Raw genomic sequence first — 15,846 nt, forward strand, 5'->3', positions numbered from 1 at the left:
TATTTTTTTGCTGAGTTTACAATGTAGAAAATATAAAAAATAAAGAAAAACCCTTGAATGAGTAGGTGTGTCCAAACTTTTGACTGGTACTGTATGTGGCAAGAATTTTCTGGGATTCTGTGCTTACTCCTTTTTGGATTTGTGAGTGGATTTGTGAGAGGCCACAAACAAACATAAAACTGCCGATAAATACTTTGATGAACTTTACAAGTGAGACACAATATTTTCCTCTAAAACTTGCTATACATATATACTGGGTGTACATAACATGACACATTTCCATGAGAGGTGCATTTTTGGGGGATTTTTAATTTTACCCTTCTTTTACCAGGTAAGTTGACTGAGAACACATTGTCATTTAAGGCAATGAACTACGGAATTGTTAGAGTTGAGAGGAGTCCAGGTGAAAGGTATGAACCCTTATTGATGGCACTTGTTAAACCCGCTTCAATCGGTGTAGATGAAGGGGAGGAGATAGATAAATTAAGGATTTTTAAAGCTTTGAGACAATTGAGACATGGATTGTGAATGTGTGCCATTCAGAGTGGGCAAGACATAAGATGTATGTGCCTTTGAACAGGGTATGGCAGTATGTGCCATGCGCACCGGTTTGTGTCAAGAACTGCAATGCTGCTGGGTTTTTCACACTCAACAGTTCCCTTGTGTGTATCAAGAATGGACATTCAGCCAACTTGACACAACTGCATTGGAGTCAACATTGGACAGCATCCCTGTGGAACGCTTTCAACAGCGTGTCCTTGTAGAGTCAATGACCCAACATGGTGAATTAAGACTAGGGCATCTCAATAATAGGAAGGTGTTCTTAATGTTTTGTGCACTCAGTGTATATGGGACAGATAGGACACATATTTAAGCTGTCTGTATATATTCTCTGTTGTTGTTGTTGTCGTGTGTGTGTGTGTGTGTGTGTGTGTGTGTGTGTCTGTGCGTACATGAGGCTGTATGTGTATGTGTGCACGTGTGTGCATCATTTGTCATAGTCATAGGCAACTTGGTAATATGGAGGAGAAAGTGCTTTTTGGGTCCATAATTGTGTCCTTGCATCTATGACATTTGGTATGTCTGAATCATTTTTCAAATGTAATGTGATTTTTGGATGAAACAAAATTATTTAAAAGATGTTTCCTGGCAGGATCGGTGAGGATGTGGCGAGGGCGACGGAGGGAAGCTACGCAGGGAAACACTTCCGCATGGGCTTCATGACCATGCCGGCGCCCCAGGACCGCCTTCCCTCCTCCTGTGGCCAGGGCTTCACTGTGCGTTCCCAGTCTCTACACTCCGTTGGTGGGGGTGACGAGGATGGGAGCCCCAACTCCCGTAAGCAACCGCCGCCCAAACCCAAGAGAGACCCCAACACCAAGCTCAGCATCTCCTCTGAGGGTGTGAACTCTGGATCTGCCTCCAGCAATTGCAACAGCGACAGCCTGGTCAAGTTTGACCGTGAGTGGCCTGGGCTGTGTGTGTATGTGTGTGTCCATGTCAACTTCAAATTAGATTACTGTTCTTATGAGGAAACCTTTTAGGTAGCCTGGTCCTAAATATTGTATATGGCATGACAACAAAATAGAAGTTGGCTACAGCACATACAATATGGGAATTGGCATCTTATTTGGTACATGCAACAAGACAAAACAGTCAACGTGAAGCCGCATTTCGTTGTCCTAGCACAAGGCCAGGGTGAGACTATTTTCTGTTTACAGTCCCGCACAGCATTGCCACAGGCTACTGTCCTTATTTACATAAAGTATACCAAGTTGCATTACTTTAATTTTAACATTCCAGAAGTTATATCCTTAAGTTTGCTATAGTGCTATTAGCTGGCCTGGAATGTCCATCTTTTTTTTCTTTCAAGATATCAACACCAAACTTGATATGTACCATCAGGATGGTGTCCTTGACCGACATGACAAGTTTCAAGTTAATGGAGCAAAGTGACACGCAGTTACCATGCGTTTAAATGGGGAAACAGTTTGACATTTTTTGATTGGCCAATTTCCCTGCCATCTTGGGAGATATCAAACTTTTAAGTGTCCTGAGCATACATACCATGTTTCGAGTCAATAGGACTAACAGTTCATGAGAATACGATTTTTTAAGGGTTTGACAAAATTAAGACTATACACTGTAAAGCATTTGCAAAGTCATCAACAGCTATTGTTTCAATTCAACCCAGAATGTATTTAAAAATAGACAATTCAATAGGCCAAGGGATTCCTAGGATTTCAGATGTAATGATGAGTGTCCAACGTATACGAATTAAAGCCAGACTAGGTCAGTGGCTCAGATGGAACTATCCAAGCAGTAGACACCTCTTTTAAATGTTGATATTTGTGACATGTTTCAGGAAACTAGGCGTATGTCACGGGTCACTACATTTGAACATAATCTTTTTTTAAATCAAAATCAAATGTATTTAAAAAGCCCTTCTTACATCAGCTGATATCTCAAAGTGCTGTACAGAAACCCAGCCTAAAACCCCAAACAGCAAGCAATGCAGGTGTAGAAGCACGGTGGCTAGGAAAAACTCCCTAGAAAGGCCAGAACCTAGGAAGAAACCTAGAGAGGAACCAGGCTATGAGGGGTGGCCAGTCCTCTTCTGGCTGTGCCGGGTGGAGATTATAACAGAACATGGCCAAGATGTTCAAATGTTCATAGATGACCAGCAGGGTCAAATAATAATAACCACAGTGGTTGTCGAGGGTGCAGCACCTCAGGAGTAAATATCAGTTGGCTTTTCATAGCCAATCATTCAGAGTATCTCTACCGCTCCTGCTGTCTCTAGAGAGCTGAAAACAGCAGGTCTGGGACAGGTAGCACTTCAAAATGCGGTTTTTGGCAGAAATGCCTTGTGGAACATGTGCACTTTCATGTGCCTTAATAACAAACGTGTATGCCATCTGTAAATATGAATAAAATAGTTAAATTATGAGCCTAGTTGGTTTAACCACAGAGAAAGTAAGCAACCTTCCTGCTAGCCATGATTGGCTGAGATAATGAGTGGGCTGGACATGCCGAGAGGTGAGTTTGGATTGGTCTGCCATATAGCACACTTCTGTCTATTTGAGCTGGTTAGTATGTGTAGGTAATCCTGTCTAACGCGGCTTTTTAAAACAAGTTTATTGCTTAGTAGAACTGCATAAGTGTTGCTCTCCACTTTCTGGTGGACCGAGTTTTGAAATCAGTGGAATAGAGTATGACAGCTAAGGAAATGGACAAAAGACCTGTCTCCGGATTACATCTTCAAACTAAGGGCAACCATGGCATCCGTGACAGGGAGAAGCATCCGACCATAATGTATACGGACGGGTAAGATAGTCTAGCCAGCTACATTTCCCGAAATTACATGTTTTTTTTTCATTTCAAGTTAAAGTGTACTGTTAGCTAGCTAGCTAACGTTAGCTGGCTGTCTCGCTAGTTAATGTTACATGTATGATCTTATTATTTGTATCTCAGAGCCATTTGCTTGGCTGGTTGGTTAGCTACCTGCAGATTCATGCAGGGTAGTAATGTCATGAGTTGGGATTATGGTTAATTGTTTACCTAGCTAGCTATGTAATCATATAAAGCAACGGTGTGCATGTTCAAGATAACATGCGTAGGTACTTGCAGGTCTGTGGAGAGCTTCACTATTGCTGTAAAGAACTCGAACGGCATTGACCACTTGCACTATGTACTTTTAATGTAATCTCAACTGCAATCCAGGTCTTTTGGTTCTGCTATTAGATGAAGCACAGTGATGTTGTACACCTATAAATAAACAAAATATCTGACATTGTATTCCCATTGCAACTTTGCTGTGCTTTTAAATATTTGAAAGCACATGTAGTGATAGACATTTGGGTGACAACTAAACCAAAAATCTGGTATTGTTTTTCCATTGGAATTTGGTTGTGCTTTTAGATGGTTGAAAGCTTAGTGATAACACAAAAGGAAATGAATCAAACCTTTGGCTGTCTTTTTAGCCCTTGGTTCAATTCCCACGGGGGGACCAGGATGAATATGTATGAACTTTCCAATTTGTAAGTCGCTCTGGATAAGAGCGTCTGCTAAATGACTTAAATGTAAATGTAAATGTCTTTTTGAGTGGGTGAATATAGGTTGTAATCTCATTGATCAACATCTCAAATAAATATTACCCAATTATTCACTGTACTCCACCTACAGTACATGCACATATTACCTCAATTACCTTGACTAACCTGTACATTGACTCTTTTTTAGCTTATTTAGCAAATCTTTTCTTAACTCTTATTTTTCTTTAAACTGCATTGTTGGTTAAGGGCTTGTAAGTAAATATTTCACGGTAAGGCTACACCTGTTGTATTAGGCGCATGTGACAAATAAAATTAGATTTTATATTATATTCACATTGAAATGACGTGGTGTTCCCATGTGGGATGGGGCTGAAGAAATCTAAACACTCAAGTGTATAGATAGAGCTATGTATGGAAGGACTGACCATCCATAATAACAAAATCATAGTTTAAACCTTGTTTTGTGGCAATACAGTGTTTGTTTACAATGACTTTGTTTTACAGGCAAAGGAGTAAAACCAGTTTATATTTTGGGTTCTGATGGGGCACATCAGTTGAACGAAGCTCCTGAAACATTTAAGTTATATTCTTCAAGAATTAATCAGTATAATCATTAATTAAAAGTAAAAAATGTATGTAGCAACTGCAGATTGCCCCTTTGAGGCAAATGTGTTCCTCATGAGGAGAGAGGCCTCTATACCCAACTTAGTGATGTTGTCAAACTGGGGTGTATCTTTATGTGTGTGTCAAATAAAATAAAATTGTATTTGTCACATGCGCCGAATACAACAGGTGAAGACTTTACTGTAAAAATCTTACTTGCGAGCCCTTTCCCAACAAAGCTGAGTTAAAAAATGTTTTATGGTAAAACAGTAAATAGCAATAACAAGGATATGTACATGGAGTACCGGTACATAGCCAATGTACAGGGGTATGAAGTAGTTGAAGTAAAATGTACATATAGGTAGACGTAAAAGTGACGAGGCAATTGGCAATCAGGATAGAAAATATACAGAGTAGCAGCAGCGTAGGTGGAGAGTGTAAAAGTGCATGTGTGTGTGGCGTCAATATGAACATGTCTGTGTGTTTTTTGTTTGTGTGTGTGTGCTGTTCAGATACCTTTTGGCCCCAGACTTGCCGTAGCAGAGTGTGTATAGCTTGAATGTCTGGGCTATTTGACAATTTTCTAGGTCTTCCTCTAGGCAAAGGGTGGCTACTTTGAAGAATATAAAATATAACACTTTTAGGTTACTATATTTTATATTTTATTTTACCTTTATTTAACCAGGTAAGCTAGTTGACAACAAGTTCTCATTTACAACTGCGACCTGGCCAAAATAAAATAAAGCAGTGCAACACAAACAACAACACAGAGTTACACATGGAATAAATGTCATGGCTTCCGCCGAAGTTGGCTCCTCTCCTTGTTCAGGCGGCGTTCGGCGGTCGACGTCACCGGCTTTCTAGCCATCGCCGCTAATTTTTTCATTGTTCCATTTGTTTTGTCTTGTTCCCTGCACACCTGGTTTACATTCCCTAATCACACTGCATGTATTTATTCCTCTGTTCCCCCCCATGTCTTTGTGTGAAATTGTTTTTGTTACGTGTTTCATGTGTATGCGCCAGGTTGGGTTTTTTCCCGTTATTCCGTGGTATTTTCACGAAGGATGTTAATTGTAAACATTTGCTCATTTTTGTGACTGTTTCGCACCTTGCACTTTTACCTTTGGCTGGAGGTTTTGACTCAGTGGCGTCTGTCTGTTTTATTGCCTCTGCCTAAATAAAGGGTGCGCCTGTTCACAACTCTCTGCTCTCCTGCACCTGACTTCTCCACCAGTAGCGCACACCTTGACAATAAACAAGCGTACAGTCAATAACACAATAGAAAAAAAAGAACGTCTATATACAGTGTGTGCAAATGGCACTCCAGTGTTAATTTAGCAAATTAACACTGGAGTGATAGATGAGCAGATGATGATGTGCAAGTAGAAATATTGGTGTGCAAAAGAGCAGAAAAGTAAATAAAATCAATATGGTGATGAGGTAGGTAGATTGGGTGGGCTATTTACCGATGGGCTATGTACTGCTGCAGCGATCGGTTAGCTGCTCAGGTAGCTGATGTTTAAAGTTAGTGAGGGCAAAATAAGTCTCCAGCTTCAGCGATTTTTGCAATTCGTTCCAGTCATTGGCAGGAGAGAACTGGAAGGAAAGGCGGCCAAAGCAGTTGTTGGCTTTGGGGATGACCAGTGAGATATACCTGCTGGAGCGCGTTCTACGGGTGGGTGTTGTTATCGTGACCAGTGAGCTGAGATAAGGTGGAGCTTTACCTAGCATAGACTTATAGATGACCTGGAGCCAGTGGGTCTGGCGAAGATTTTGTAGCTAGTGCCAACCGACTAGAGCATACAGGTCGCTGTGGTGGGTGTGGTATAAGCGGCTTTGGTGACAAAACAGATGGCACTGTGATAGACTGCATCCAGTTTGCTGATTAGAGTGCTGGAAGCTATTTTGTAAATGACATCGCCGAAGTTGAGGATCGGTAGGATAGTCCGTTTTTTGAGATATGTTTGGCTGCGTGAGTGAAGGAGGCTTTGTTGTGAAATAGGAAGCCGATTCAATATTTAATTTTGGATTGGAGATGTTTAATATGAGTTTGGAAGGATAGTTTACAGTTTAGCCAGACACCTAGATATTTGTAGTTGTCCACATATTCTAACACGGAACCCAAACCGGCTGCGCGCGTGCGCCATCGTTAGCTATCGTGCATAAATTAATTTTGTTCCTCTACACCAGGTTAAAATATCAAAACAAACTCTGAACCAATGACATTAATTTGGGGACAGGTCGAAAAGCATTAAACATGTATGGCAATTTAGCTAGTTAGCTTGCACTTGCTAGCTAATTTGTCCTATTTAGCTAGCTTGCTGTTGCTAGCTAATTTGTCCTGGGATGTAAACATTGAGTTGTTATTTTATCTGAAATGCACAAGGTCCTCTACTCCGACAATTAATCCATGTATAAAATGGCCAACCGAATCGTTTCTAATCATCTCTTCTCCTTCCAGGCTTTTTCATCTTTGAACTTATATGGTGATCAGCATCTAAACTTTCATAGTATTACTACGACTACCGGTAAAACAGTTCGTCTTTCAATCACCCACGTGGGTATAACCAATGAGAAGATGGCACGTGGGTACCTGCTTCTATAAACCAATGAGGAGACTGGAGAGGCAGGACATTCAGCGCGATCTGCGTCAGAAATAGAAAGGAGTTCTATTTTAGCCCTTGGTGTTGCAGACGCTCATTGGCGCGCACGAGCAGTGTGGGTGCAATAATTGAATAACATGGATTTCTACATTTATTTTGCGACGCTCGTGCATGCGACATGTCCGGTCTGGTCAGCATGTAAGTCAGAACTGTCCAGAGTAGTGATGCTAGTCGGGCGGACAAGTGCGTGCAGCGAACAGTTGAAAAGCATGCATTTGGTTTTACTAGCGTTTGAGAGAAGTTGGAGGCCACGGAAGGAGTGTTGTATGGCATTGAAGCTCGTTTGGAGGTTAGTTAACGCAGTGTCCAAAGAAGGGGCAGATGTACACAGAATGGTGTCATCTGCGTAGAGGTGGATCAGGGAATCACCCGCAGCAAGAGTGACATTGTTGAAATATACTAAGAAAAGAGTCAGCCTGAGAATTTAACCCTGTGGTACCCCCATAGAGACTGCCAGAGTACCGGACAACAGGCCCTCTGATTTGACACACTGAACTCTGTCTGAGAAGTAGTTGGTGAACCAGGCGAGGCAGTCATTTGAGAAACCAAGGCTGTTGAGTCTGCCGATAAGAATACGGTGAATGACAGAGACGAAAACCTTGGCCAGGTCAATGAAGACGGCTGCACAGTACTGTCTTTTATCGATGGTGGTTATGATATCGTTTAGTACCTTGAGCGTGGCTGAGGTGCACCCGTGACCAGCTCGGAAGCCAAATTTGCATAGCGGAGAAGGTACGGTGGGATTCGAAATGGTCAGTGATCTGTTTGTTAACTTGGCTCTTGAAGACTTTAGAAAGGCAGGGCAGGATGGATATAGGTCTATAACAGTTTGGGTCTAGAGTGTCACCCCCTTTGAAGAGGGGGGGGGGACCGCAGCAGCTTTCCAATCTTTAGGGATCTTGGACGATACGAAAGAGAGGTTGAACAGGCTGGTAATTGGGGTTGCAAAAATGGTGGCGGATAATTTTAGAAAGATATGGTCCAGATGGTCTAGCCCAGCTGATTTTTACGGGTCACGGTTTGCAGCTCTTTCAGAACATCTGCTGTCTGGATTTGGGTGAAGGAGAAGCTGGGGAGGCTTGGGCAAGTAGCTGCGGGGGGTGCGGAGCTGTTGGCCGGGGTTGGGGTAGCCAGGAGGAAAGCATGGCCAGCCGTAGAGAAATGCTTATAGACATTCTCAATTATCGGTGGTGACAGTGTTACCTAGCCTCAGTACAGTGGGCAGCCGTGAGGAGGTGCTCTTATTCTCCATGGACTTTACAGTGTCCCAAAACTTTTTGGAGTTAGAGCTACAGGATGCAAATTCCTGTTTGAAAAAGCTAGCCTTTGCTTTCCTGACTGACTGCGTGTATTGGTTCCTGACTTCCCTGAAAAGTTGCATATCCCGGGGACTATTCGATACTAGTGCAGTCCGCCAAAGGATGTTTTTGTGCTGGTCGAGGGCAGTCAGTTCTGGAGTGAACCAAGGGCTATATCTATTCTTAGTTCTACATTTTTTGAAAGGGGCATGCTTATTTAAGATGGTGAGGAAATTACTTTTAAGGAACGATCAGGCATCCTCGACTGACGGGATGAGGTCAATATCCTTCCAGGATACCCGGGCCAGGTCGATTAGAGAGGCCTGCTCGCAGAAGTGTTTTAGGGAGCGGTTGACAGTAATGAGGGGTGGTCGTTTGACCGCGGACCCATAGCGGATGCAGGCAATGAGGCAGTGATCGCTGAGATCCTGATTGAAATCAGTAGATGTGTATTCGGAGGGCAAGTTGGTCAGGATAATATCTATGAGGGTGCCCATGTTTACAGCTTTAGGGTTGTACCTGGTGGGTTCCTTGATAATTTGGGTGAGATTGAGGGCATCTAGTTTAGATTGTAGGACTGCCGGGGTGTTAAGCATATCCCAATTTAGGTTAGAACAAACTCTGAAGATAGATGGGGGGCAATCAATTCACATATGGTGTCCAGGGCACAGCTGAGAGCTGAGTGGGGTCTATAACAGGTGGCAACTGTGAGAGACTTATTTCTGGAGAGATTATTTTTTTAAATTAGAAGCTCAAACTGTTTGGGAATAGACCTGGAAAGTATGACAGAACTTTGCAGGCTATCTCTGGAGTCGTCTGCAACTCCTCCCCCTTTGGCAGGTCTATCTTGACGGAAAATGTTGTAGTTGGGTATGGAAATCTCAGAATTTTTGGTGGCCTTCCTAAACCAGGATTCAGACACGGCAAGGACATCAGGTTTGGCGGAGTGTGCTAAAGCAGTGAGTAAAACAAATTTAGGGAGGAGGCTTCTGATGTTAACATGCATGAAACCAAGGCTTTTTCGGTTACAGAAGTCAACAAATGAGAGTGCCTGGGGACACGCAGGGCCTGGGTTAACCTCCACATCACCCGACTCCATATGTGTTATAACATAGTTTTGATGTCTCCACTATTATTCTACAATGTAGAAAATAGTAAACATAAAGAAAAACTCCTGAATGAGTAGGTGTGTCCAAACTTTTGACTGGTACTGTATATATATATATAAACATACTGTTGACACGTACAGTGGTTGCTCATCTAAAAGTTTTGCGATTATGCTGTGGAACTTAGAGGTAATTTGTGGTTTAGTACGGTACCCTGCGTCACCACTTCATTGTTCCAGACCACCACAAGGGGGAGTTAGAGCACTGATTATGCTTTTGGGTCCTACTGTGTCTCTAACTGACAATGAATGGGCGACATAAACATAAATAGAAACTGAGAATTGTGCACAAATTCAGTATTACTTACTAAAACTGTTGTTACACTAAGGTTTTTATTATGTTATTAGGATTATTTTGCTCTTACTGTAGTACTGTAGCCCACTTCCAACCGGTCACGTTGTAGTGGAGCAAAGGTCTGAAACACTGCAAAGCAGTGCAAGCTACGTTGCTACAGATGCTGGTTCAATACCCATGCGTTGACTGGGAGACCCATGCGTTGAATGTAGGTTTTTGGTTTCTTTCCCTCTAAAAACCGAAATAAATAATTCTTAATAACAAACTGGCTTTATTTACAAATGAGTAACAATGTCTCACCCCATGTTCAAAAATTGCCTTTTTCTCGCTCATTTTACTTTATTTACAAAATAAATAATCTCCAAAATAGTATTATTTTTTAACAAAGCGATTATTATTATTATTAATTAATTTAGAATTATATAAAAGCCCCTTAGATATTCTCACAGATATATTATTAACCCTGTTATTAGCAGGACAATATATATTGGTCATGCAATGGGATTGCCTTGCAGTTTGTATCCACTGAAAGCGCGAGGTTCAAGGCACGAGGGCAGTGGGCACTGGATGTGCCGCAGAGCCGCGCACAGAAGACAGACTTAGCCCATGGGGAAGGGAGGAGGAGGGAGGGGAGGTGGACCCCCACCCCGCCAACTGGGTAGCACAGATCAACACTTTAAGGGACATTGCTCTAATAATAGCGCCGACGAGGGAAACATTCCCGCTGTACAATAGACTTGCCTAGATGGAGGGTAGGGGGAGAATTCTATTGTCAAATGTATTTCTAAGAAAGGTTCTAAGTTAAGTATTATTATTATCATTATGTATCACAGCTGAACGTGATTGGTAGTCCCATAGGGCGGTGCACAATTGGCCCAGTGTTTCTCCCTAAAAAAACTGAAATAAAGGTTTTGGCTTTTACAAATATTATTTTGGCCTTTATTCAGATTACTATCACTCACTTTCGTTTTTTTGAAAACGAAATAACCTCCAAAATGTCGTTATATGAATCCTACAGACGAAGAACCATATATGTGACATAAAAAAATTAGATATACATGAAAAATCATTATTGGACACCCTTTTTCTATAGTGAACCGGTTTCACAAGCTTTCCACGCGCTAATTAACAATCATTTTAAATTTAAAGATAGGCTCTCGTGGAATAACCGTTGATGTGCACCACTCAGAATGGGACAAGCGCACAACTTTTCTGTTGCTGATGAAAATCGCCGAAATGTGGGAAAGAGAAGTAAAAAAACCCTAAAAGAATGGAAAGACAGGCAAAGGAAGATCTTACGGGATGCGGGAAAACCCTATACAAATCGTAAGGGTCAAGAAAAAACTGTGAAAAGCTGTCCAAAAGAGGTATGTGGAAGAACCGTATATCAAACAATCAAGCTAGCTAGCTAGCTATAGAGTACAGTAATAACATGTATGTTATGGGTTGTCTAATTTGTAACTATAGAGAAAACATATTAGCTAAAGTTAATTGGCTACTAATTTATACATTATCGTTACAAATGTTATTGCTAGATTATAGAAGAAACATAGCTAGCTACTTTGACCCATCCACCGGATGATTCTACATGGCTACAGTAGCTAGCTAGTTATAGGTAACGTTACACTGTATCCTGCAGGGAAGAGCGTGTTCCACGACGTGCAGAAAGGATTGTGGAAAGTTGACTGATGAGCGCAAAGCTGCATCTGTTCAACAGTTTCTACACTGTCCCATACGAGAAACAACAAGCGTTGATTCTCTCCGGCTTAGAACAGGTTAGAAATAAGACAAAACGACTATTATTATAATAGCTATATTGAGTAATGATACGTACATTAAACGTTAACTCTAAAAGTGCAGTGTAACACAATGGTGCAATACAAACTCATTCTGTGTATAGGTTGGGAGTGTGTGAAAGATGGAGGTCCTGATCAAGCAATACCCTGAATGTGCAACAGTATATTAAATTCTGAATTTATCATTGTCGATTTTTATTGCAGCATGAGGTGAAACGGAGACGTTAACCTGAGGATACAAAGGAGAACAAACGACGGAAACAAACCTTCAAATACCATGTACACCAAGCAGGCCAGAGATTGAATGTGTGCAAGGTCACTTTCATGTCTGTGTTCCAGCTAACCAACAGCCGTCTTCAGGCAAGTGAAAATATGAATTAATGTCTATAATAATATCAATTACAAACATATTGTATTCTCTGTACTAGTTTTTAAGAACCTGCTGATTGAAATGTAATTGTTTTGGTCAGGTTGTTCAGGAAAAGTTAGGAGTTCAAGCTGAGGCAGGTGAGGTTGCAGGGACTCCAGATCAAGCTACTGAGGCTAGGTCTCCTTTAGAAGATGGAAGAGGGAAGCATAGCAATAGGTAATGCGCTATGGATTCCAGCCTGGATTATTTCACTATAGCAGTGCTCTAAACAATCTTCTAAACATTAACATAGAGTATCGAATGGATGAATAGCGAATTCTGAAACAAAAATATAAAAATGTTTATTACTTTTAAACAAAATGATGGTAACTAAGCTGTCCAACTACAACCTGAGCATTGAAGACTGAGTGCCGATTTCCTTCCCCCTCCCACCGGACAGCACTGGCCTAATTCTCGCAGCCCTACAGGCCCCCCGGCCACAAACGGCAATGGCGCGACCGGGATTTGTACCCCGGTTATAGCGACACAGTTGCACTCTAAGTCAGGTCCGTAGACCATTGAGAGAATACAAGTTTAACAACATCTTGTTGTCTCCTTACAGGCCACATCGGATACATGCTACAGTGAAAGAGGACATCAAGGAGCACATTCTATCTTTCCCAAGAACCCAGAACCACTACTCTCGGATGAAGGGGGATGTACACAGAGAATACCTCAGCCCTGATCTGAATTTGTTGCGAATGTACCGACTCTACAAAGAGAAGAATACCACATCTGCAAAATTCTGGGTTTATAGGGACATTTTCAAACAGCAGAGTCTCAATTTCGGCCAACCCAGGAGTGACACCTGTGGCAAATGTGACGCATTCTTCACTAAGATGTCAGCAGCAACATCTGAAGAGGAGAAGAGGAAGATTGCAGTTGAAAGTGAGTTGCACCATCGAAAAGCCGAAAAGGCCTACACACAGCTTCAAAGTGACACTGAGTGGGCTAAAGCCAATGCTGACTGCCATGTCATTTCTGTGGATCTACAGGGGGTGATGTACACCCCTAATCTGACCCACTCCAATGTCTACTACCAGCGGCAGCTGTCAAATTTTAACCTTTGCATCCAGGAACTTGGAAAAGAAGATCCTGCATACATGTGTGTTTGGCATGGGGGGATTGCACACCGAGGGTCCATTGAGGTGGCAAGCTGCATATTGCATATAAATTCACGCCACTCACCAAACCAGAGGTGCGCAAGTTGATCATCTTCAGTGACAGATGCTGTGGGCAGAATAACAACTGGCGGATGCTCAATCTGATGTCGATGCTCGTCTCTATGGGTTACTTTACGCAAGTTGAGCAGAAGTTCATGGTCTCTGGTCATTCTTTTCTTCCTTGTGATCGATCTTTTGCCACCATCGAGAAGAGGCGCAAGGTGTCAGTCCTTCATACACCTGATGATGTTTCAAAGATAATACTTGAAGCACAACCAGCAAAACCATTCAAGGTGATGAGGATGCAATGTGAAGACTTCAGGCACCTCCCAGATTCTGTTCTCAAGCGACCAGCTGGACTACAGATCACCTCAGTGAGGTGGTTAAAAGTCACAGGTATTGCACAGAGAATAGTTTACTAACATCCCATCAACATGCAACATGTTGTTCTAACAATAAAATATCCTAATGCTTGACTGTGAAAGTTGTTTATTGATGTCAGGAACTTAAAATGTTTCTGTTCTAATTTCAGTTGAGGATCCTTGGAATCTGTACGCCAGACAGAGCCACAGTCTATTTGAGGGATGGAAATCGTGGCTGATCTCCAAACCAAAACAAGGAGCTACACCACAACCTCCCTATTTTGCAAGCCACTACCCTAGAGCATATGAGAGTCCTCTGCCCATCAAAAAAAACAAGTACCAAGATCTGATGACCATGCTCAACTACTTGCCAGCTGCTGCACGCTCTTTTTATATATCACTGCAGAGTGAATAATTTGTTGTTAAACCAAGCTACATAATTAACCGTTTTTTCTGTGAGTTTATGATCCCCTGAACCTGTATAGTATGTTGAATCTGAATACATTTCAGAAGACATGTCACCCCTATTGTAGGAAATTAAATGTATAGTAGGTGTTTTCTATGTGAGTCAATTTGTGTATGATTTGAACCAGCACAATATATTGAATTAATTTAATTTTAAGATGTTGTTCCTAGTGTAGAAAATGTTATGTACAATGTGTTCTGTTGAGAATTATTTTGTGTGTGATCATTTGAACCGTTTTTAATCTGAATTAATTAAAAACAAATAAGTCATCACATACAGTATGTGAGTATTCATTTGATCTTGATTCCCTTTTTTTATTCATTACAATATACAGTACGTCTCTCTGTCACCACATTTAGCATCAACTCTAAGCAGTTAATACTTATTTACTGCTGTCACCTCAGTACAGAAGGACATTTCTTGCCTTTAGCATGGGTTTAACGCAATTCAAAACTTAATTGCTGATCATAGTGTTAAACGCAAAGAGAATGGTTTTCTGAACGTTTTGTAATATTGACCTTAGGGACCTGCATAATGGACATGCATATTGGCACATCACATTGATCCATATTTGATATGTACAAGTTGTGCTTGTTTTGATTGAATTTATTTAATTGTATTCTATTTGTGTAGTTATTCTATGGTATGTTCACATTGAGGGCTTCATTTTAAATGAGACTAAGATTTCATGACTCAACTTTTAAGAAAAGTCATCAGTGTTAAAGTTGATAGATCACCTTTAAATGAACCTCCATACAAATGAATTAACTACATATTGCATTTAAGTTATTTACATGAAGGGCATCTGTACTTGAAAGTACTTATAACATCATATCAGGTGTTAAAAAAAGGACATCTTACAGAGTCATGCAAAATGTCACATATACTGTTCTTCCACAAACTGAAATCATCACTGGAGATAAACTGTTCTTCCACATTCTAAAAATTAAAACAGCAATAAAAAAAGTATTTTTTGAAATAACAAAAAAAGATGAATTGTTGTTGGAAGATATGGGTATGGTGAATTATTTGTCAACCATAAAACACATAATGTGGTACACACAATTAATAATATAAAAATAACTGATTATCTTAAAATGGAAAAATTGTCACATATATGGTTCTTCGTCTGTAGGATTCATATATTATCAAGTTGATGGCACAGTCATATAGCGGCACCTACATAAGCTGTGACTCACTCATTCATGGTTTTGGATCAAAATAAATAAATACCAACATTATTTCTGATAGTCTTAAAAAAAAAAAAAGGGGGTTATCCTGACCTGGACACCATGTACAGTATTATAATAGCCCATTATGGGCTATTATCAGGACAATATACCTTTACCAACACCTCTCTGTATTTTGATACTTTGCGGATGGGGCCGCATTGCAATGCAAAATGCTTTGCTACAGATACCAGTGCAGGAAGCCTCCGGAAGACACGTGAGGTGGCTTTTGGTTTTAATTTAGAATCCTCCAATCCTCCAATCCTCTATATGTAATTATTGGTTGAGAGTCACGTCATATTTTTTGATATACTGTATGTCCTACCGTAGGCGACATGAGTC

The 15,846-nt window shown here is 41.1% G+C and overlaps 1 protein-coding gene across 1 annotated transcript in view; it reads left to right on the plus strand.

Annotated features, from left to right (window-relative positions):
- The window catches only part of nyap2a (neuronal tyrosine-phosphorylated phosphoinositide-3-kinase adaptor 2a), a 98,330-nt gene that overhangs the window by 22,074 nt on the left and 60,410 nt on the right, over positions 1-15,846 (plus strand). The window contains exon 3 of the mRNA XM_038974430.1: positions 1,154-1,425. Within this exon, the coding sequence (XP_038830358.1) occupies positions 1,154-1,425 (272 nt within the window). The remainder of the gene's footprint in view (positions 1-1,153; positions 1,426-15,846) is intronic.

This window comes from Salvelinus namaycush, chromosome 34, assembly GCF_016432855.1.
Source record: "Salvelinus namaycush isolate Seneca chromosome 34, SaNama_1.0, whole genome shotgun sequence".
NCBI classification, from domain to species: domain Eukaryota; kingdom Metazoa; phylum Chordata; class Actinopteri; order Salmoniformes; family Salmonidae; genus Salvelinus; species Salvelinus namaycush.